This window comes from Thunnus maccoyii, chromosome 10 (genome assembly GCF_910596095.1).
Source record: "Thunnus maccoyii chromosome 10, fThuMac1.1, whole genome shotgun sequence".
NCBI classification, from domain to species: domain Eukaryota; kingdom Metazoa; phylum Chordata; class Actinopteri; order Scombriformes; family Scombridae; genus Thunnus; species Thunnus maccoyii.
This window is the reverse complement of record NC_056542.1, coordinates 12,777,498-12,800,875: the sequence shown is the minus strand read 5'-3', so window position 1 is coordinate 12,800,875 and position 23,378 is coordinate 12,777,498. Positions and strand designations below refer to the sequence as shown.

General features: G+C 40.7%; 2 protein-coding genes and 1 long non-coding RNA gene across 18 annotated transcripts in view; 2 read left to right on the top strand and 1 right to left on the bottom strand.

Annotated features, from left to right (window-relative positions):
• Nucleotides 1-9,069, top strand: part of erfl1 (Ets2 repressor factor like 1) — a 94,674-nt gene extending 85,605 nt beyond the window's left edge. For all 12 annotated transcript variants that reach the window (XM_042424444.1, XM_042424450.1, XM_042424446.1 and 9 more), the window contains 4 exons: nucleotides 452-686; nucleotides 2,653-2,830; nucleotides 4,598-4,727; nucleotides 6,446-9,069. In XM_042424444.1, the coding sequence (XP_042280378.1) occupies nucleotides 452-686; nucleotides 2,653-2,830; nucleotides 4,598-4,727; nucleotides 6,446-7,263 (1,361 nt within the window). In that variant the 3' untranslated portion in view covers nucleotides 7,264-9,069. The remainder of the gene's footprint in view (nucleotides 1-451; nucleotides 687-2,652; nucleotides 2,831-4,597; nucleotides 4,728-6,445) is intronic.
• Nucleotides 537-17,610, bottom strand: LOC121905882. Its single transcript, XR_006098484.1, has 3 exons — nucleotides 17,270-17,610; nucleotides 15,934-15,990; nucleotides 537-624 (listed from the first exon to the last, which is right to left on the bottom strand). It is a non-coding gene; the product is annotated as an uncharacterized LOC121905882 (long non-coding RNA).
• The window catches only part of arhgef1b (Rho guanine nucleotide exchange factor (GEF) 1b), a 44,080-nt gene continuing 32,300 nt past the window's right edge, over nucleotides 11,599-23,378 (top strand). For 2 of the 5 annotated variants that reach the window (XM_042424438.1, XM_042424436.1), the window contains exon 1: nucleotides 11,623-11,704. The gene's annotated coding sequence lies outside the window, so the exon portion shown is untranslated. Of the gene's footprint in view, nucleotides 11,705-23,378 lie in introns of all 5 variants that reach the window. The other 3 variants (XM_042424439.1, XM_042424437.1, XM_042424440.1) reach the window with 3 other exon arrangements.

The window sequence follows — 23,378 nt, the reverse complement described above, 5'->3', positions numbered from 1 at the left end:
CTCAAACATTCAGCTATTTGAAAAGATTAACCACACACACGCACATTACTAAACAAATTCAGCCTCTGGTTGTAATTGGTTGTATCTCTAATGTTTTTACAAGGCTAGTTAGTGCCAGATTCACTTTAGGATGAGTCAAACAGCTTCTTAAATCCATCCATGTAGCGCATACAGTCGGCTTTTAGAATTCAGGCCGAAGCAGCATCAATCAGACCTCTCCCAGAGAGCTGTCATCATCCCACTGACCAATCTGTTGAGGCTAGAGGGCATTAGCGCAGACTAACATTGCTCAAGGCACGTGCTGTGATATTAAACACATCATCCCTCACCTCCATCACTCATCAGTCATCCGGACAGCGACGACCCCCCCCCCTACCCCCCCTGGCGAGCAGCAGGACAAACAACAGATCCCTAACCCCATCCTCTTCTCCTTCCTGCTCCTTCTGCTCAGGGTTCGCCTTCCCAGACTGGGCCTACAAGCCTGAGTCGAGCCCCGGCTCCAGGCAGATCCAGCTGTGGCACTTCATCCTGGAGCTGCTGCAGAAGGAGGAGTATCAGGGGGTGATCGCCTGGCAGGGGGACTATGGAGAGTTTGTCATCAAGGACCCAGATGAGGTGGCTCGACTGTGGGGGATAAGGAAATGCAAACCTCACATGAACTATGACAAGCTGAGCAGGGCACTGAGGTATGTCAGGACATGTGTATCATACTCCATGTGTTTTTGGCGTCTGTGCACGCGTGTACACATGATGCGCTGAATGTCAAGCAATAACAGTTAGTATCAGAAAAATCAAGATGTTTATCAGACCACTACATAAACTTGACCCTATGTTTACTCCTAATGGACTGAATCCTCACGTAATGTCTCTTTTCCAAGTTGGTAAAAATGGAAAGATAAAGGTGGGACTTCTCCTGGAGAAAGTCAATACCCTCAATTTCTCCTTATCTGTGGACATCCTAATGGAAATTTCACCATTGAGCTGCCAAATAAAAAATTCAATAGGGATTTCAAAATTAAGCCCCAGTGTGAAATTGCTTGGACTTCTTCAGAGTGGAGAACAGAGAAACTGCTCAGCACCGAACTTGCCGAAGGTGATTAAAACAATATTGCTCACACTCTGTACCTTCAGCAGTTAACACCCTCAACCACACTCAGTTTTCTTATGCAAATCATCCTATGCTGACTTGTTCCCCCTACCCCACCTCCCTCCCTCTGCTTTCCTTTGGCCTCTCGTTAATGGGGGCTGTCGTCAGAGTCTAATTGTTATGAATTGGCTGGGGCCACAATTAGCCTTCTTAATTAGCCTCACTTAATTGCTCAATTAAGGGCCACGGCACAATTGCCACGCAAAGCAAAACACGTACACATCATTGCACTGGGCCCAGCCGCTGTGGATACATGCTGATACGTACATGCTGCTGTGTTTGTTGATATGGTGTGTCTGCATAATGAGGCGCGGCTCACCAGTATTTAATGCTGAGGTTGTCTAATGCATTCTGTATCTGGCGCGCTCGCCGTGGTCACTTTAAAACAAAGAAATCTGAGCACAGGAAGAAATGGAGATTAAAAACTTCTATCTCGCAATAATACATCCACAGGTTTTTCAATTTGCAGCATCCCACTCTTCCCCCGACACCACCGTGCTCCCCCCACCTGAGCATTCAGCTCCTTCACCTGAGCCAGATGGCTCCATGTTTTGCCTTTACCGCTGATCAACTTGGCATCCTGGCAGACTGTACATTGTGACACCTCAGTGGGTGGCACAGGAAACTGACATGACGGCGGCTCGACATGCCCAGCGGGAGACACCTGAGGTCGTTACCATGGAGACTTCTCTTGTTGTCCCACCTCTTTGTAAATGTGCTTTGCTGTTGGAAACAGTGACAGCTTCTTGGTGTCATGTGCGTTTACACATCACCGGGGCTGGATATAGTGTTTCCAAGCCCAAACTGCTTCTGATGCTTCGAATCAAATACCGAGTTCAAGGAAATTCTTTTGTATTGCCTCTTGTTCTGAAATTTCATAAATCATTTTCATTTTAACAGTGACAAACTTTGTGTTTTTCTGAAAAAAAATCTTTTTTTTTTGCTCATACTCATAGAGAGAATTAAAATTTGTTTGGTGATATTTCTCAGAATTTCAGTATATTTGTATGCCGTAATCTATATAATATTGTATTATCATCCAGAACCAATTTTAATTTTGAATTGATAAATAGCCACTTGCATGATGAAATGAAATGAAATGATGATGAGCTTTTTTTTGCAGTTTTTGTCCTGTAGTGTAATGTTCACTATGTGTACTGGGGCCTCTCAGGCTCAAAGGGATTTCTCTTTTTGACTTTTTGTCTGTTAACAGCTGAATAGAATTTTCCTTTAAAGAACCATATTGTATTGAACCAAGGCAGTCAGACATGAATTGATTTGAGAAAGGAGGAGATGAATAAAAACAGTGGGAAATCAGCATAGCTCTCGCCCCACAGTGCTGAAGTTGTTTACTTATTCTTTTCTTTTGGCTATAAGACACAAAACCTTGATGTGAGCATTATATTAATCCTTCCCTCCTCTTTTTCCTTTTCCTCTTCCTTTTTCCTTTATCCTTTATCCCCCTTCAATCCATCCCTTCTTCGATATCCTCTCCTCCACTGCAGGTATTACTACAACAAGCGTATTTTGCACAAAACCAAAGGGAAACGTTTCACCTACAAGTTTAACTTCAGTAAGGTCGTGTTGGTGAACTACCCCATCCTTGACATGGCCAATTCTCCCTTCTTTCTGGCCCAGAACCACTTCAACGGGGGCTCCACCGCACCGGACTGCAGCCCAGAGGTACGCAGGGTGGGATGAAGGGATTGGGAAAGGGTAGTAGAGGGATATATTTTGGTTGGTTTCAGATAATAATGCAAATAATGCAGAAAATTGACATATATTTACAGTCTAATTTGTGAAATGAGGCCCACATAGACTGAAATCTAAACCATATCCATACATGATTTAATGGTATACTCTTCTCTTCAGGGTATCTTTTATAGTAGGTTATAAAAATGGCACTTAAATACAGAGGTAATTAAAAGAAGAGAAAGCTGGAACAAAGAAAAAAGGAGAGATAGCGAGACACACTTCTCCACTCCTTTATTTTTTATTAATAGTGATTTAATTCAGGTAACAAATCCATTTCACTCTCACGGTTTTGCTGTTGTATTTCTCAGGCCCCTGCTGTGCTTTGGCTTTTTACAAGAAGATGGGTGGTATTCATCATACCTATGTTTTATTCACTGTCTCTAATGGTGATTGTAATAGAAGAGAAATCACTTATTATTTGCCCTGAGAGGGTCTAAAATTTTTACAGAGATAAATTGTATCAGAACACCAAGGAGGGGAGCATGAACAAAAATGTTCTAATTTAGTTGAAAAATAATGTTACTGTTTTACTTGTGGATCTACTGAAGTGAGAAAATAAACAGAGAAAAAAAAATAGTGAACAGTTCCATTAAAATGTTTCAAATTCTGCACTAAATTACAGATGGAGCCACACAAATTGTTGTAGAAGGCTGTGTTTTTTTTTTACTTGGATGTAAGTGCCAGTGTGCAGATGATTTTATTTCGGACAACTAACGTCCTAGAGAGTGCACGTAAGTTTAAAGTACAGTAAGAGAGAATCATCCATCATTTGTCTGTGCCATCCTTAAGATGGGATAAGGAGGCACAGACTGTGAAGGAGACAGCGGAGGGGGACGGTTTTAACTTGTCCTTAAAACAAAAGACGACGTTATCCCCTCCTTCTCTCATCCCCGTCTCCGATGGCGCATCCATCTGTCATCGATTGAAAATGAAAGAAATAGAAAGCAAAGGGTCGCGTCAGATCAGATCAATGGCGGGTCATTAATGCGGTTTGTTAAGCAACGCAGATCTCGCAGCTTGGGAGTACAGTCTCGCCTTTCAAACTTGGGGCTGCGGGGTGACAGATACTATTGATCCAAAGTCCTGCTAGGAAAAAAAAAATCCCCCCCTTTGCCCCCTTGATTCCTGAGATTCAACTGTTCCATTTATTTTACCTTGTCTCCTTCTACCTCACATATTTTAAAATACTTTTTCACACACAGAAAAAAAAGAAAAATATCATCCTCATGCAGACACGTACACACACAGCTGCCCTACATCCTGAGTGGATGTCATTCTCTCAGATCTCACTCCTATCCGTCCTCTGTCCTTTCACACTCCTCCCTCCATGCAGAAAATAGCCTGCAATCTCGCTCCTTCTCGTCATTTATCCTTTGTACCCACAATCTTAATCGCTGGCCTCCATTTGACTCTGTACTCTTCCTGCCTTTGAGTCTCTGAGCCTCTGCGTCCTCCTACCTCCCTTTTTACCCCGAGTCCCATGACACCCCTTTTTATCCTGTCCTTGCTGCGACTGTGTCACTGTTTGCATCACACTCTGCAGGGTGCCGCTGTCAACATATGATTTTACCCCACACTACACAGCGACGCCATGAGGGTGGAGTTGTAGGAATACATGTGCTCCGTTTGGGAAGCGCACAAACCCATTATAATCTTTTTCCATTTCTTTTTTCTCTCTCCCTCTTTGTCGCTCAGGCCATACAGTCCCTGTTTCCCCGTTTGCCAGACTCCGGCAGAGGAACGTCCCTGTTTGATCGGGGGACTGCAGCACCGGGGCCGGAGGGAGATAAGCTGAGACTGGACACATTTCCTTTCCTCAGTTCAGGTGAGATGACGGAGGAGAAAAGTTAGACAAAAACTCCTCGTGCTGATGCAAAAATAGGAATTTCACACAGAGACAAAGCCATCTTCATGAGGAAATACCCAGCTTGTACAGAGAGGGTGTATGAGGAATATTGTATACAGAGAAAGCAGACCCTCTTAAATAACAGGAGGAGGAGAACGTAGAGGGAAAGGAGGAGAGCAGGGAGAGGAATGAGGATATAGGGAGGCATGAACATTTATTGTTAAAGGAAATAAGAGAGATGGCTGTCCCATTGCAGCCCGCAGTGAAGCTGTGCTGCAGGTGTGAGAGAGGCCAGGTTAGCTTGTGAATTATGCATATCAGCAGCGGTAAGAAACACGTTGGAAACTGAAGGCTGGAGAAATCATTTGCCTTTTCAGCATGATTGCCTGCATTTGTCTTCTTCTATTTCTGTATGCAAGTGTCAACAAATGCAGCGCAGATTTGTGTTTGTTTGCCTGATCGACACTATACGTGTGTTAATGCCTCTGCCTTTGTATTTCTACACACACTATACGAACATCAGAATGTGTATGAATGCGTGTCTGCAGAGCTACAGAGGTAGTGTGTAAACAGATGTACTCACACACACATACACTCCTCATCACACAACCTGCTCCCCCCCCCCACCACTCTGTTTGTCCTCAGGTCCTATTCCCCCCTTCTTCCCTTCTCACCCTCCTCTCCCTCCCATGTGTCCCCGCTGTCCTAATCCCTTCCCAGGCAGGAAGGCCCTAATTGAGGGTGCAGGCTTCAGTTTGTGGCCTGTGGGCGCCCATTACTGTGTTTTCATAAGCAAGTGAGGCCTGCCTGACTGATTCAATATTCATGTGTCTGCCAGCTACTCCTGGCCCAGCACGCAGAGACTTCACCACTGTCAAATTAGCCCTGCATAGTAAATAACAGAGTGAAAGAGAGGGAGCGAAAGAGAGGTGGAGGGTGCAGAGGAAAGAGAGAATCTTTGAGTTGGTTGTCAGTTGGAAGGAAGTACAGTAGGTTGAGAGGCAATGCTTTTGTTTGTTCATTAAAATTGAATCCCAGCATCACCTCAAATTTACCCCCTTTTTCTGTTCTCAAATGATGCTTACAAGAAATAGAATTCAAATACAGTGCAACATTTAATTTGCTACACCTTGAGGTTTTTGCATAATCTAAAATGATACGGTGACATGTCAAAACGTCAGGGGGGGGGGACAAGAGAATGACAGTTTGCAAGTTTCCTGTCTGTCAGTCACTTAACCCCTGGAAGTATACAAACTATGACGCTGATGCATTCTTTATTATTTCTCAGCTAGATTTTTTTATAGGTGACTGTCACCAGGGTGATGAGTTACAGTCATAACAGTGGCGGCATGTCTCCAAATATTTCCTTTTTTAACGTTCTAAAAAATACACGATTTGAAAGATGTAAACTCTCCTTTTATAGTTATGTGATTTTTTTTTTTTGCCACTGCAGTGCAGAATCTTTGTGTTCACATCTGGGTTGCAGCAGTCTGAAGTGGGTGTACTTCAGAGTACTGGCATGCATAAATGAACCATCAGATTTTTTGTTGAAAGCAACCGTGCCAGAATTGGCCCCTGTGGCTTCTGATTAGAATTGCTAATACTGTTAATTAGTGAACATTCTTGGATGTTGTATGTCAAGAAACCTTTGGCCCTTCTGAGAGCTAACCTCCATCTCTGGGTTTTCTCTGTCCTAGGTGCTCCGTGCTACTCCAAACCCCCGTCCCTGCTGGGCCCGTACCCTCGCAACCCACCCTTTGACTACCCCTGGGGCTTCAACCCCTACCTCCCAGGGGCCTTCTCTCTCAATAACTGCCCCAAACTGCCCCCTGGCTCCCTCTACCCCTCCCAGTTTTACCCCAGCCCTTTGCAGAGCAGCCTCTCCCAGCTGCCTCATCCCTTCTCCTCCCTGCTCCCCCCAGTGGAGGCAGCTGGGGGTGAGAGGGGAGCAGCGGGGCAAACCGGAGCGACAAACGGCACGGCGGGTGGTCAGCCAGTCAGACTCAGCCTGCCACCCTATCCAGGGACCCTGTCAATTGGTCGGACAGACATTGGCAACGGGGCGTCGTTGGGGGAAAGGGAAAGGGGGGAGGCCAATCCTCCGGGCACGGGGCTGAGTCTGGGACTGGGAGCGGTCGGCCTGGGAGCTGGGACTGGGACAGGTCAGCAGAGCCCCACGGAGAGGAGAGGAGGGGTGAAGCAGGACCTGGAGTCGGACTCAGACCTGGAGATCACAGATCTGAGCGACTGCAGTTCGGAGAACGAAAATGAGCATGAATTTGGCATCAGCAAGGAATCCAGCCTGGCAAACCGGTCACAGATAGTGTTGGATGGAAAGAAAGGGAGCGTGCTGCCACCCATCTCCTCTCTCCCCCCGCCAGTGTCCCCCCACCCTCTGAAGAGCCTGATTCCCATCAGTCCTCCACCCCCGTCCCTGCCTCCATCACTTTCCCCTTCCATGGCTCTGCATGACAGACACAGGGAGACAGAGACTCTTAAAATGATACACAGCTAATACATTTTCCTCTGCGTCCACCATCTTGCCAGTCTAGGCTCTGATAACTCTCTTTTTCTCTCCTTTCATTTATCTTTTTCTCTTTACATTATCAATTCCTCAATCACTCTTGATAAACACTTTTTCCAGGAGAGGCAGTTATGTTCTTTACTTCTACAATTACTGTTTCCCTGTTTGCTGTGTAAGTTTTTAACTTGCCTACAATCCATTACACTACCGACTTGTCCATCTGAGAATATATGGGGCATACAGTTTTTAGGGTACTGGCTGTCTGTATCACCATCTTGTCCTTTCTGTTTTGATCTCTCACACCAAATGATCACTCCATGGTTTGTAGACTCGTTTTATGCATTACTAGCAGTACTCTACAATTTGCTGTCTGCAGCTGAGCTATGATAGAAGGCAGTGAGGTGGTAAATTACAACAAAGCATTGCCCGTCTTGACAAACATTAACAAACAACATCCCTATACTAACAGAACAAAACAACAAATAATGGTCAGATCGATCCAATTTTACAGATTTGTCTTGTAATTCTTGAGATTTAGACTATGTATAATCACTGACTTTTGAGACATAGTCAAATACTGCCACCTAGTGGTCTTTTCAGTCAGTGTCTCCTTCAATTAAATCATCTCTTCTCCGTAATCCTGTGGTTGAAATTGTTGCCCCTAAGTTTATTTTGCACTTACTTTTATATATTATTGTTTCTTACGGGTTTATTTAAATGTTAAAATCCATATTTCTAATAGTGGTAACTGTGGTAGTCTGTGAATATTTATTTTGTCCTGTGGTTCAAGTATTTCCTGCACATTTTGTAAAAGGAAAGAAAAAGAGAGCAGAGGGAGCTGGACCAATTTAGAATTTGTATGACTATTTCTGTGTATATATTTTATTATGGTGTACATTACATTTAATTATTATTCACTATTATAAGATTTAGTGTATTGTTGTGATTTAATTCAGTATGTAAACATGTTGGAAAAATTATAAGCTTAGGTGTATCAAAGTTTAAATTATTAATGGCAGAAGACCTGCACTCTGAAGATGTTTTTCTATGATGAGGACAGAGTTCACACTGGGAATTGTCTCTGATTTTCTCAACCCCAGTTAATTGTGCCCTTTGGTCATTTTTGCCAGATGCCCAACGTACGAACCCTTTGGGTTCAAAATATGCCGGTAGACTTATTTTTATAGTTAGCATTCACCCAGTGTAACTGTAATGTAATTAGTCAAATGTGAAAAATATTGGTCTTTGCATTTTTGTTTTAAAGTCCTCACTCCAAAATCTGTTTTGATTATTTTTCAATCAATGTTTTTTGTCCATGCCAGCAGAAGGCCATTTGGTTTTGCTTGAGGACATTAAACAGTGGAAAAAATATTGAAAGACTGTTTATCTTTGCTCTACCCAGAACTAATGACCGACATCCTTTCTATGGCCCAGTTTGTCAGCACAGAGTGAACACTAAACCATATTGTACAGCTTCATAGCCTTTATAGCCTGGTTTGTCAAACAGTGGCGGTATACCATTAGTTGTGAAAACTCTATTGTAAAGTTAATGTAAAGCTCTATGTTTGTTGAGTTGCTACAGGAAAGGCCTCCAGTCATCTCCACGTGGAGTACACTAACAGCTGTAAATACTGTTTCCTTTGTGTGTGTATGTGTGTGTACACATCCAAACATGACAATGCAGTGGTTTTACCTGTCATTTCTCTTTGTTTTACTGTAAAGAGGAAAAATGGAAAGTGCAAAAAAGAAGAAAACGATTAATATCTTCAAAAGCAATAAACATTATTCTGGATAGCGGACTGTTGTTGGCTGTGAGTTTGTCGGACGGATTCATTGTGTGACAGCGACTGACAAAAGGTGACGTTCCATCGTTGGCTTGTTGCCAGATGAATTTCTGACATGATGTTTGAAATTCACTGCAGATTATCTATCACATATTTACTTAGCTTACTGGTACAGAGACATACATATTGTATTCTTTTTGACAGTATGCATTTGGGATGAAACTACATTTTTTACTGTTTGATGACAATATCTCCTGTAATTAGTAAATTAGGATATAATACTTCATTCTAATGTGACTGTAATTATCTTACAAATTTGAATTTTGGTTCCTGTTTATTAATCAACAGTTTTTACTATTGACAGCTGTGATCTTATTCTGAATGTTTGCGCAGTTGTGAAAAGAATTACACAACATTAGTACAAATAATGATGCAATTAGTTTGATTTCTTGCAACTGTGCCGTAATGTGATGATAGTTCAAATTTAGTTTGATGTTATCGAAGCCAACTGATTTTATATTAAAACAGTTCTCACATAATCAAATTAATGAAGACAGTAATTGAATTATCAGGCAGAGGCTGACTGATAAATACATATATAGATTCTAACTTATTGTTTTCCTGATTTATTGTCATTCCTATTTGTGATAATACAGTCACAAAGGATTTTTATGTGAAAATTATAATAACTAATTTGAGCATAGAGGGCACAGCTTACAAATATTTGTACATTCTTGCAGAAAATAAATTGACCTTATGTCCTTAACTAACATCTATCATTTTAAAACACCACAGAGCGACAACTAGATGTATTCAGGTTCATGACATGATGCAAAAAATGAAGAGAAAACCCAAAGAGAAAAGAAGGTCAGAGGAGGACGAAAGTAGGAAGTGAAAATGTGCTCATTACATCACAGTTTGTCAGCCCAACAGGAACTTTGGTACGCTGTGTCCTTGTTACAATGACCATTCAGACACACACACACATTTGAACACTTAGATACTGACTGATACAAATTATGCTAAACTCATGTGGTTTATGTTTCTAACAGGTCTGCAATAGTTCCAGTTAAAAGTAAAACTTTTGCCAATAACCGCAGACACAGAACAGTATCTTTTATTTTGTCATCTCTGCCATTTGTGAATCCTTCACCACCAATTGAGAAATTACCTAAACTGGTTAATCACACCATCTGCAGCTTGAGTCCCTGGCTATTAAATGCCTGGAATTAAATAGGGAGATAACAGAGTAAATTGTATAATACTTGTAATGCAAAACATAAACCCAAATAGACTTTATTTTAAGCAAACATTGACAAAAAAAATCCTTAAAATGCTCAGGAAATTGGAAATATTGAATATTTACAATTTCAACAGATAATGATGAAGATCATGTGATATGTTCAAAAACTAAACACATCTACTGTATTAAATGGACCTTTAGGTGAGATTTTCCTGCTGCTGTTTCCAAGGTCAAAAATGAAATTTGAACCTCAGACTTTATTCTGTTGTGACATAAACTTAAGTTGATGAAAACCTTACTAACAGGACAGTATATATATTATGTGTTTTTTTGTTTGTTTGTTTTTTGAGGGGTGGTCATATCAGCACTCAAAGGACATTTTCAGATGTGAAGGGACCAGGTTGTATCTTTGTTTCTCCACAGGGGGGAGCAGAGAAGCAGACAGTGAGCAAAAAGGGAGTAAAGTTGAATTATAGCAGTCAACTTTGCAAACAATTGCTTTGATTTCACGACAGACACATGACCTTTTCATGACGCCTTTACAGCTGTAATCTCTTCACACTCTTTAAATTAGTTTATGAGCAAATATAATCTATATCGCATACATCAGCATACATCAGAAAAAAAAGTCATAAAAGTGAAAAAATTCTGTGTATAGAAGTTAAGGTTGGTTAGGAGCAAATAATCAACTAAATAAGGAAGAAAACTAATTTTCTGCTAGCCAATTAACACTAATATTGATGATAAGATAAACTAGCTTTACGCAACAGGCCTCCTCTGAGAAAATGTAAGAAATTGGCTAATAATTATCAGAAAATCAGTAAAATGTTGGTCACAGAGAGCAATGGGCTTCTGTATGTGCAAATGACAAACATAGCACAATGACATTTCTTGCGTAAATATCCCTGACTCTACTCTACTCCCTACCCTGTCGCTTTTACACATTAAAAATCACATACAGGGGTAAATATATAATATAAAATATTTAATGTTGAGTGTACGACAGTGTGAGTGTGTGTGCGTGTATGTGTATGTGTGTGTGTGTGTGTGTGTGTGTACGGGGACGGCTTACTGTGTAACACAGTGCGGAAACAACCGTTTTTTTTTAACTTGAGTCAAACCGTGAAACACAAATAAGCTGAAAGTTAAATTACAGTAACATTTTAGTAGTTATCAGACACATTATGATCGGTAACTGTGAAACACCAAATCGTTGCGTTTAATTCGCCGTCTGTCGGTGACCCTCCGCTTTTTTTTTTTTTTTTTTTTTTTTTTTTTTTTTTTTTTTTGGCCGTGTAACGTTACTTCCGCGTACAATGTTTTTTTTCCCACTGACTGACACACGGCAACTTTCGAACAGGAAACCTATCAGACGCCTCGCCTGTCGTTTTCTCCATATTTGTGGGTGAGTATACGATTTTAACATTATTCTGACCAACAGTGTTAAGAACTTGCTCTTGTACGGTTTCGTCTGGTATGTTTAAAGTCGTCATGGATAATAGTTTTACCGAGAGAAACGGCTTATTTCCCCCCCCCCCCTCTCAACCCCCTCCCTTCCCCGTTTCAGCCCGAGCAGCAGACGTTAGCGTCCGCATACAGGAATGCTGCGCTCGGCTTGCTGTACGACACTTCGTCCTCTGAATAAAACAAACTAGCTAATAACGGATTTATTTGGACTTGTGGTTTACTTAATTCAACAGAGGGGACAAAGTTTAGCTGTTTTTAGGCAGTGTGAATTATGTGTGAGAAGCGTGGAAGTAGCTGTTAAGCCATCTAGGATTTTACGACTTTACTCGTTTAGGTCTTACCCCAACTACAAATCACTTTAATATTTCTATGCTGTGTCATTGGTAGGCAGTGGAGAGTTTATAGCCGGTGACCTTGTGAAATTTTATGTATTTTTATCTTCCTTGCGAGTGTGTCCTTCTGACATTTATCATAGGAGTAAATTAATGTGGTTGTTTCTCATAAGGAAAATGCAGCTATAGAATATATGGACATGCTTGTATTTCTTCTGCTTAAATGGTCTTGTACGAAAATGTACATCATGGAAAGAGGTTACAAACATGCTGCACAGTATATGCATGAGTCCCTCCTAGACTTCTCTCATCCTCCTCCTCTTCTTCTCAGTCATCAGTCAGCCTATATAGAAAGTGGGGGGTTTCAGTGCAGACAACGTTCAATAATTAGTGTCTGCATATAATTGATTACCCATGATGATTTTTTTTGCCTTGTGAAACAGAGGACATTGCCCACATGCAGAATAGACGAGAGTTTCCTGCTCTCTCAGGAAACTGCAATTACTGTACGTCTAATGCAGCTTCATTATCTCACTGCAGTCATTAACTAAAGATTGGAGGCTGTGTGGGCTGTGCTTGCCAGTGTCACTGTCACATTTTCATTACTCACTCCTTAAAGAACAACAACTTTTCTTGGTTTTTTTTGACAGGTTGCCGGGCCAGTTTGTCTAGTATCGCCTCAGCTCTGTCAAAGCGATTTCTTAACACCAGTGAATGCTAAAAGAGATTTAGGTTTGCTAATTATTAGACGTGTCATGTGTTTATTAAGGGCGATTTCAGAGTCTGTGACGTGTTCCCAGCCAGCCAGCCAGCCAGCCAGCCAGCCGCTGCACCCCAGAGGCCCCATGTGAAGCAGGCCTTGCCACTTCCTGTTACGCTCTGCTAGACTAGAGGAGCACTGCAGTTGTCATCTCTCTCTCTCACTCTCTCTCTCTCTCTATCCCCACGTTTTTTACAAGTGCAGGCTTGTCTGGAGCCTAAAGGCTACCTTCTCTTCCTTTTAAAGGAATGTTGGCTATTTAATCTGAGTTGCTGTGCCGCTCTCTCCCTCCCTGTCTCTCACTCTATTGTTATAGGCCTATGTAAACTCACTCACATCCACTGTCTCTCAGAGGGTAGGAAGATAAACTCGGGTAGCACCGCAGCGAGGCGTAACAGTCATTGTTGCCCTCTTTGAGAGATGCTCAACTACTGAATGGCAGGTAATGGCACCCACAGCCAGGGGGGGTGTCCTAAGGGCCTGAAGCTGCGGTGCAGACAAGCTAATAATTTACTGTAGTCAAGCTCGGACTTCAAAGGGAACGTAGGTATTCTTCTCTGGCTGAAGTTAGATTGACGCACAGGCAGCAGATAATGAGAGACAGAGCGGACCGGGCTGCTCTTCTTTTCTCCGCGGGTCAGCAGTGAAATCATCTGATTCCTGCTGAATGAGCTCAGTGGGTGAGATGGCGTGAAGATACAGAAGTGTGTGTGTGTGGGTGGGATTGCATAGGAAGGGGGTTACGTTGTTCAACACCTGTGATGTAACTGTATTTGAAACCACAATTAATCTCAGCACTGAGTAAGGTGACACATTGTAAAGTGTCACTGTGTGTTTCCGTATTTGTTTGAATGGATGAAAATTGCTGGTAATGTTTCTGTTGCTTTTAATATCTCTGGTTGTTTTAGGCAAGTTGCAGGTGATGTTGTGAATCTGTCAGCAGGATTTTGATTTGCATGATTTTTGCATCAATGTGATGATGTACTTTGTTTGATTTTTACTTACTTGGATTAGATTTCCATCTGGTTATTACATCTATAAATGATTTTCAGTTTTATTTCAAGTGAATGTTCTACTTGGCAATGTTTAAATCACGATGAGGACAGACCTCTTTTGCAAGGGAGACCTGGTCAAGACGCATAAAATGACAAAACGATTGATAATCAAAGTTGTTATTAGTTGCAGCCCTACAACAATAATAAAACAGACAACAGGCCTTTCTCACAGAAGACATTTTGACTTGTCACAGTAGTAAAAACACAGGTGTAAATAATAAAAGTAACCATGGCTGAATTCTATTCAGCTGCTTATGGGTCCTGGTCTTGTGTGTCATGGCTTATTGGGACACTTGAACAAGAACAGAGCCATCGTCAGTTGTTTGTTTGTCTGTTCTGGGCTATTGAAGAAACATGGTAGTGCAACATGGCGGAGGACCCGCTCCCATAAAGGGCTCATGCTAAGGTAACGAAAACACAAGAATTCTTATTTTCATGGGGTTATACGCTACTTAAAACATACTTATGAATATTATTCCATTCCTGCGAAGTCTGTTCTGCTAGACACCACTAAATTCTACACACTGCACCTTTAACTACATGACATGTCAAAACATCTTCTGTGAAGATGGTCTATACTAAAAAAGCTAATAAAGTTACAATTAGCAATGGAGTTATTAACCATAGAATTAACACCATAAGAACAATATATTGCTATTGCAATATAAAATTAAATATACTTTGACAGAAGATTTTATCCATATTGTATAATATATAATAATGTAGGGAAGTGATCATATGGAGTTCTCCAAGTAGCTTTACTACAGTGATCTAGTATTGTGCTTCCATAAAATTGGGGGACTTGGGAAAGACAGACTGACAGAATCAGAGGCTGAAATATTCAGATTTATATTCCCTAATATGGATCAAGTTCCAAAAACATTTCGGCAAGAAACAGCCACTCACCAAGCTTAAAAAACAGTCATGTGCACCTGATAAAACTGATTTTACAATCTGCAGCATGAGTCGGGTCTGTTTTAATGTTTGGGTCACATTTGAGTGAATTCAGCAACTATAGCACTGTGTTTCATTCACAACTTCAACACCAAAACATTTTGAATTCATTACCGCTCTGATTCGCACCCATGACTGACTTCTTCTCCATAGCAACGGCAACTGAGGCTGATGGGTACTGTAGTATCCCTAGCCATCCCAAAATCACAGACAAACTGTGATTTCTCAGAAACAAGGTTGAAATAATCAAAATGCTGGTCATAATATAAACCTATATGATCATTATATTATCTGGGAGAGTCCTGTGTTTCAATGGTAAGTAACATATCCTTTAAAGAAAAAAAAACAACAACTCCATTATACCCACCCTGCCTGGTACATACCCACCTCTTTGAAACACCACAATTCCAGTTTCAAACACAAGCTTCCTGTTGTACATTTTTACTCTCCAAGTCCAAGCTGAGATAACCCTGTTGAAATCATTTTTTAGGCCGGTACTCCCCATGACAAGTAAACTGATTTATTCGTGTAAAGTCAGTGGAATACTGCTTTAAGAAAATAACGTAAGATTATTGTGGCGTTGCGGCATTTCCAGGCAAACAGGATCCTTCAACATTGTACTGACTTGTTCTGCTCCTTGTCTGAGCTGACAAAACCCTGATTATTGTTTTTATGAGTTGATTTCAGATCATATGCTGTAAAGCTATCAAAAGTGCCACTGTTCAGTAGTCATATGGTTGTCAGCTCTTTCACAGGACAGTGTTTTTTTTTTTTAAGTTAATGTAGCTCACAGGTATTTCATCTGAACACAAGGAGCTCAGTGTATTCACCTGCCAATCTCTGTCATCTCCCTGCTGTCATTCAGGACCGCTTCACACACTGCAGTCAAACTAGACAAGGCTCCCTGCTCACATGTGTGGTCCAAAGTGTGTGCATGTGTGAGTCGTGTGTGTGTGTGTGTGCGTGCAGCGAACGGTGACATCACCCTACAGCTAAATGACCCCTTCAGGGTCCAAAACGAATGCAGCCACTGTCTGTGTGAGTTTGTATCTGCTCTAACACTTACTGATAAGATGACTTTGTGCAAGTATAACCTGGGCTGCAGTAGCTTGTTCCACGTACACTGAAAAAAAAGGTAGAAAATGGAAAGAGTTACATCTGTCTGTCCGAGCGTGAGTCAGAGGGACGGCTGGAAAGCTGATGTGACGAGAGTGAGAGAGAGGGAGGAAACAGAGAATGAGTTCTTTCATTGGAGAGGTCAGGGTGGAAAAAGCGAGACCAGACTCCATAGATGATGTTTACTCTTGAGGAGTGAAAGATGGGGGGTATGGTGGGGTGAAAGGTCCCCTAGTGTTAGAGTGTGTGTGTGTGTGTGTGTGTGCGCAGACAGTGTGCTAACTGTTTGCTTGCACTCAGGCCTTGACAAACAAAATTTTTTTTTTGCATATGACGCGATTTTGCATATGATGAGCAGCAACACTATGGATATAAAAGAAAGACATTTTGCATACATGCACTAATGAATAATTTTAGTTTAGAATTAGTTTCCATCAGTGGAGCTAATTACTTAAACTTGAATGTAGAAAATGTACAACATTAAGAAAGTTCCTTGAAATCTTCCCTGTGAAGTGCATTGGCAAATAATAAATGCATCAGTGTGACATACTAAAGAGCATTTGGATCTCTGCTGTTAGTTAGAGCCTATTTTTAAAGCAGTCTTTGCCTATTATTAATAAGTGTACTATGGCTGCAACTTGATTTTCATTATTTCAATTATTCTGCTCATTTTCATTTTCTCACTTAACTGATTAATCGCTTGGTCTATAAAATGTTAGAAAGTAGCAAAAATGTCCATCTCGATTCCCCAAAGCTCAAGTTTACATGTTTAAATTGCTTTTGTCTGACCAGCAGTCTAAAACCCAAACATATACAGCTTACTATCATAGAAGAAGAAAAAGAAAATGAGCAAATATTCACATTTGCAAAGCTAGAACCAGGATCATTCCATGTGAAAACAACAGAGGCCTCCCGACAGACCATATTGGATTTGCTTCATACTTGATGTAAATAATGTCTTTTTACCCAACAACTAGTGTGCAAATTTTTTGGCTTGTATCTTCTTTCGTTTCTGAGATATAAAGGCTTTAAAAGGGGGCCTAGCCTGCCAAAAATGAGTGTTGCTAGAATATTAAAAAGTTCCATAAGTCATTACTTTCAAACTATTGATGCTAGATGCTTGAAATTTTCAGGGATTTCAGGGATTGTTCTACACTATTAGATGTCTTTAACTTGTAAAATAGATGGCCCACAAGTTAGAGCTTGCTGAAAATTGTATCAAAAAAATTCTCTATGAAAAGTTAATTATAGGCTATGTCCAATTGATTATTTTAAAGTAAACTTACCTTTTGAGGTTTCTTACATGATCCAATTTGTGCCAGTCTCCAGAACAACTGAGCATTTCTCCAACAGAGCAGCATGGTGCCAAAGATGAAGCCATGTTACATGAAAAACACAAGGGATTAAATACACAAGGAGAACCAAACAGGGGAAACCTCATTGGTCAAACTCAACGAGGATCAGGTGAAAACTAAGCAGACAGTGACCAGGCTAATAAACAGAATAAGGTGATGGGAAGAGACAGAGACACAAGGAACAGAAGCACATGGCTACGTAAACAAAACATCACATGGCAACCAAGGAACAAAACAATCACCCAAAACCATAAAGACCATGTTTGATACCTTAACTAGTGTAGTTTGGTTCAAGGTACCAACTTCATATTTTGTGCATTAACTAATTAAAACATGCTCTTTCCAGTACTATGATTGTTTTTATGGTAGACTTTGTCATACATGGGCAATATGCACTTGAAATATAGGTGTGAAATCATTTTTTTCCATTTTTAATGCCTCATAAATCAGAAATGTCGTTTTCTTTCAGACATACACCTAGTTGCTAAGAAAATACGATAACATGAGTATTTTATATCAAAATTTAAAAGATCTGATGTGGTTCAATATGAATATATATTCTCCAAAGCATGACAGAATTTTTTAATATATTTTCAGCAAGCCATAACTTGGCAAATGTGAAACTGTTGCCAACTATTTTAGAAGTTAAAGAACAATCCCTGAAAATTTCAAGCATCTAGCATGAATAGTTCAAAAGTAACGACTTATGGAACTTTGTGATTTTTCAGCAACACTCATTTTTTTGCAGACCAGGACTCCTCTTTAAAGCCTCCATATCTCAGAAACGAAAGAAGATAAAAGCTGAAAATTTTGCACACTAGTTGTTGGGCACAATGACATCATTGACATAAAGTATGAAGCAAATCCAAGATGGTCAGTCTGGAAAACTTTCTAAAATCTGTTGATTTGAGCTGGAATTACCCACCAGTGAATCTTTGGCACTTGAAAATGTCTTGAATGATTGATCAGTTATCAAAATTGTTGACTATCTACCGATGGGTTAATAGTTTTTAGCTTTGAGTTTACCACCGAATTGCACAACCACGCTTAATATGTACTTTTTAGGCTTTTTAAAACTCAAATTTATCGGCTGTCGACTCTAAAATATGAAAGTTATCAGCTCTGTTGTTTGCCTTCTCTTTAGCTATACTTACCTGAGGCTGTAGATTTGAATTTTAGGTAAAACATTGATAACGGGAGATATAGAAGGCTGCTTTTGCATTTGATGCCATTGATGCCATATTAATAGGCCTTTTCAGAGAGGGAGATAAGAATGTTGCATATCTGGATTGCACACTGTTGGCATCACGAACCAAGGTGAGCTTGTGTGCAAGTACAGAGGCATTTTTGGCAATGTTCTCCTCAGACGCTTTGATTCTGGGCAGGCTAAATTCCTTAAATATTCAGCACCGGCTCTGCGTTGCTGCTTTGGTATTATCTTAAGATCAGCTGGGAATGAACTCCAGACCCACAAATACACACAACAGACTTGTAAATGAAAGAATGAGGAGCAGTTCTTGTCCCAAATGCTAATCAGAGGCCTCTGTGTTTGGCCTCAGCAAATTACTTCTCCATCCACACGCACACACACACACACACACACACATACACATATACACATGGAAGTAGTTAGGCCAAGCTGGAGGTTCACAGTGAACTGCCAATCCATGCCAGTCGATTGGCCCTGGCCTATCAAATGTTTCCATGAAGCCAATGACCTCTATATGGGGACAGGGAGAGAGAGAGAGAGAGAGAGAGAGAGAGGATGGAGGGGGGTGGGTTTGGGTGGGGGTTGTTGGACCAGGAGAATGAAGTGTACTTCATATATGCATATGAGCAGAGGGAAGAGAGAAACTGAAGAGAAGGCGCGTTGAGCCTCGGTGAATACACAGGGCTGTGTACATGAAAAAAAGGGAGGAGGTTCAGTAGTCGCTTGTTATTTCGGATACCTTGTTTTACATCATCTTCAAAGTGCTTAAGGTTGGGGGGGGGGATGGAACTGTTCAGCATCATTAAAAACCTCTGTCTACTCAAATCATATGAAAAGAAGGTCAATGATTCTCTGCAGCGACTGTATCCAAATAAAATCATATAAAGAAAAGGTCATCGCGGTAAAGAAAGAGAGAGATGACAGTGATGCAAAGAGTCCTTCTGAAATCAGGAAACCCGGAGGGATTAAACAGTACGATTTCTTCGGTCTTGTTGCAGAAAAAAAAAAAAAGAACAACATGTAAGGTAAAATGCTGTGAAGCAAAGAAAAAGACCTGCCTGTGTTGCGCTATTGGCCATAATCTTATTTTAGCCACTACGTAATGGTCATTAAATTACATAATTGGCCCTTGTCTGCCGGCCATGAATGCACCGGCTGTCTTGGAGCAATCGTACAAGGGGCCGCTTTATTTTAGGCTGAAGGTGGAGGAGACGAAGGAGGGAGGTTAAGAGAGAGAGAGAAAGGAAAACAGAAGATTTAGAGATGAAACTTAACGGACTGAAGAAGGAATGGTTGAACAAAAAGGGATGTGGTTGTCAAAAAGAGGAGGGGGAAAATGTTTGCGAGGACATATTCTTACACCCTCACCACAGAAGAAGAACTTTCTCGCTCACACCATATGCTATATATATATATATGTATATGTATGCTGATGTAATTTACCTTGTAGACACACTCTACTGTTGCACTGCACTATCTGCAGTTTCCGACCCTTTCCTGTGTTGTTTGCTTACTGTCAGTGCAGTGACGAGATTTCTGGGATAACTTTGCCCTCTGTAGGGTTCAGATCACTGTTCTTTTGCCCTTTTATGTCGCTGAACTAACATGCAGGCATTCAGTCACATTAAGCTGTGCTATCTTGAAATTTCTTATCTCTGTGAACTGATAAGACTCTTATCTTTAATCATGTTGCTGTTGGTAGAATAACTTGAGGTGCTTGTGTTGTCTGTTAGGCTAATCTGTTTAGAAGTAAAGCGGTTTTAAAGGCGAGTTCTTTTCTCAGACTTTCATAGAAAGCTGCTTCCCGAGCTACAATTGTTTTCACAGGCTGAATATTACAACTCTAGTAAACTGAATGTAATGTATCCCCTTTAAGACAGAGTCTGTCAGCTTTTACTCACCTGTTACTTTATTTATGAGTTCACAAAGTCCTGGTGACCCCAACAGTTAGAGTTGTGCAGTCAAACAAATCTTGTAATGTTAGTTTAGCAAATAAAGGAACAAAGGCTGCAAATTAATGATTATTTTATTTATTGATTAATCGATAAGTTGCTCAATGTTTTATATAAAATGTCAGAAAATGGTGAAAAATGTCAATCACTGTTTACCAAAGGCGAAGGTGACACCCTCAAACAGTCAACAGTCCAAAGGTACGTAGATTTCTATAGTTTAAGATCAGAGAAACCAGAAAATAATCCATTTTTATTATGACATATTCATTTGAGAGGCTGGCAACAGAGAATTTATACACTTTTTCTTAAAAAAAATGAATATAAACAATTACTTGATTATCTAAATATTTGGCGATTAATTTTCTGTTGACCGACTAATCAATTAATCAACTAAACATTGCAGCTCTAAAAGCACTTAACTTACTCTCAGGGATGCACCAATCTGACTTTTTCAGTCCCAATACTGATACCTGGGCTCTGGGTAGCGGCCAGTATTTATTAAAATAATGGCAACTGACACCAGATCAGCCCATTGTCACCAATACCAATCCAGCTATTTGAGTCAGTATTGGACCAATATCTGATATCAGTATCCATATTGGTGCATCTTTACTCACTCTTTGCAAAAAGAGACTGAACTAGTTACAGTTGCATATTTGCACTCAAGCGTGTACAAAGTGATATTGTATAGTTTGCCTTATAATTGTGACACAGTTTACATTTTAATATACTGAAAAATGACCCAGCCTACCTGTACACCAGGCTGAGATGCGGTTTTGAATTTTGATTCTTTTTTTTTTTTTTTTACTATTATTCTAATAATTAATATTCTTGGCAAACAAGTCTTTTAGCACAGCTGTAAGAGTGTGCTGCCCTGTGGTGTGGAAACACATGGCTGCGGCCAATCACTTTTTCTTCATTACAGCTAGTTAACATTGGCCTCAGTGACCCTCAGACACACGCACATGTACATTTAAATGTTCATCTATTTGTGTACATGTGTAGACCCTCCAGTTATATATGTGTGTATATATATATGTGTGTGTGTGTGTGTGACGGCATGCTGCATATTAAAGATACATATATTATGTACATGCACACACACACACACACACACACATACACACACAGTGGCTGTAGTATGAGCTGCCTCTGGCTCTGTTTCCACTGAGGTAGCTAGCTCACTGTCAACTCTGCCAGCTGCAGCCAAAACCATTTGGTCAAGGTTGGAAGCATCTAGTATAAGTGTATGTGTGTGTTTGTGGAGGAGGTGCTTGTTTGTTTATGTTGTATCCTGGAAGCAGATGCAAGCTTTCTGATGTAAGTCTGTACAAGAACACAGTTTCTGGACGTACTTGTTAGACTTTCCAGAGCCTGTTTTTTTTTTTTTTTTTTTTTTTTTCCTCTTTCCACTGTTTCTGCCTTGTTCTTCATTTCCTGCTGCGGTATGTCCCCTCTTTTAATTTGTTCTCCACGCTGCCTCTCTTCCTCCCTCCCTCCCTCCTCCGTCAGGGCCCTTGCTTTTTTCTTTCTGTTTAGTCTATAGGGTTCATATAGGCCCGTGCTTGCAGCCACACTCATGTTTACCAGTCCTAGTAAGTTAATTTCCATGTGTTGAAATACTTAGCGATACATTCTGTGAAAGCCTGAAAAAATGTGTATAAATCGATACACATTTCATATTGAGGATCTTACTTTCATTTCATTTTTTGTTGTTCAGTCTTATAGCCATCATAATGCCAAAACACATTTGTATGATGTCCAAAAACCCCAGTCAGAATGCTGATGTTGGCATGTAAACCCTGCAGTTTCAGGCTGTCCTCTCCTGTTCTTACTCTTCTCTCATGAGCGCTCTGTTCCTCATTTGTTAGGATTTTATTCACGCTGTGCGGTAACTTCCTTTTCTGGTTCCCACGAGAGCAGAGAGACAAGTGCACAGGTTTATTTGATGCCATTTTGGCTGTCATGTTTCTTGTGGAAACTTTCACTTGTGGGCCTCTTACTTGTTCACCTTTTTCTCACTCTGTGTCTCTCTGTCTCGCTTTCTCTCTCCTCATCTGATAGGCCATACAGGAAATGGCTCTGATAGCTTCCTGAGGAAATTACACCCACTTCCTGTCTGTGTGTCTCCCCATTTGCCACCTTCCTCTCCCCCAGTATTTTTTTTTTTTTTTTTTCAAACTTCTTTTTTACTCAGGCGCCTGAGGGAGCAGCCGCTGGAGGAGCAGTGGTGCTGGTAGGAATCCCCCAGTCACTGCTAATGAGGCTGTGGCCTGATGAGAGAGCCAGATAAACAGCAGTACAAACACAGCAAGCTATAGCCATTAGCTGCTGGGCTATTTTTGGACGCTGCCCTCATAGCATATAGAGGACAGGACACAGCCTATTGTGACCAGCTGTAAGAAGAGAACAGTGACCTATGCTTATACAATGGATTTTGTGGCCAGGTGTTCCAAGTAATTGTGAATAAGTGAAGTTCTAATTTAACCTTTTCAGTGCAGGATGTGCTGAGCGTTCCTTCACCCAGATTTTTTCTTCTTCTCACATGAGTTGAGTTCTCACTGTCATTCGGCCGTGTACAAGTGAACAACAGTAATTTCTTTGTAATTTTTTTTTTTTGCTCATGCTTGAGGCATTGTTTTCCTATCGAGAGATCCATGACACACTGTGGCACACTGTTTAGATTTTACACCACATCGCTGCACGCTCAGTTCAAGTATTATTTTTAGCTTTCATGCTCTTTACAGCTGACATTTTTAAAACATGTCTAATCAGATTACCGCTGACCAAGGAGGGTCTCTGATTTTGTTGACATATTATATAAAGCCACCATGTGTAGAAGAGTTAAGTGATTATATCATCTTTTAGACTATACATT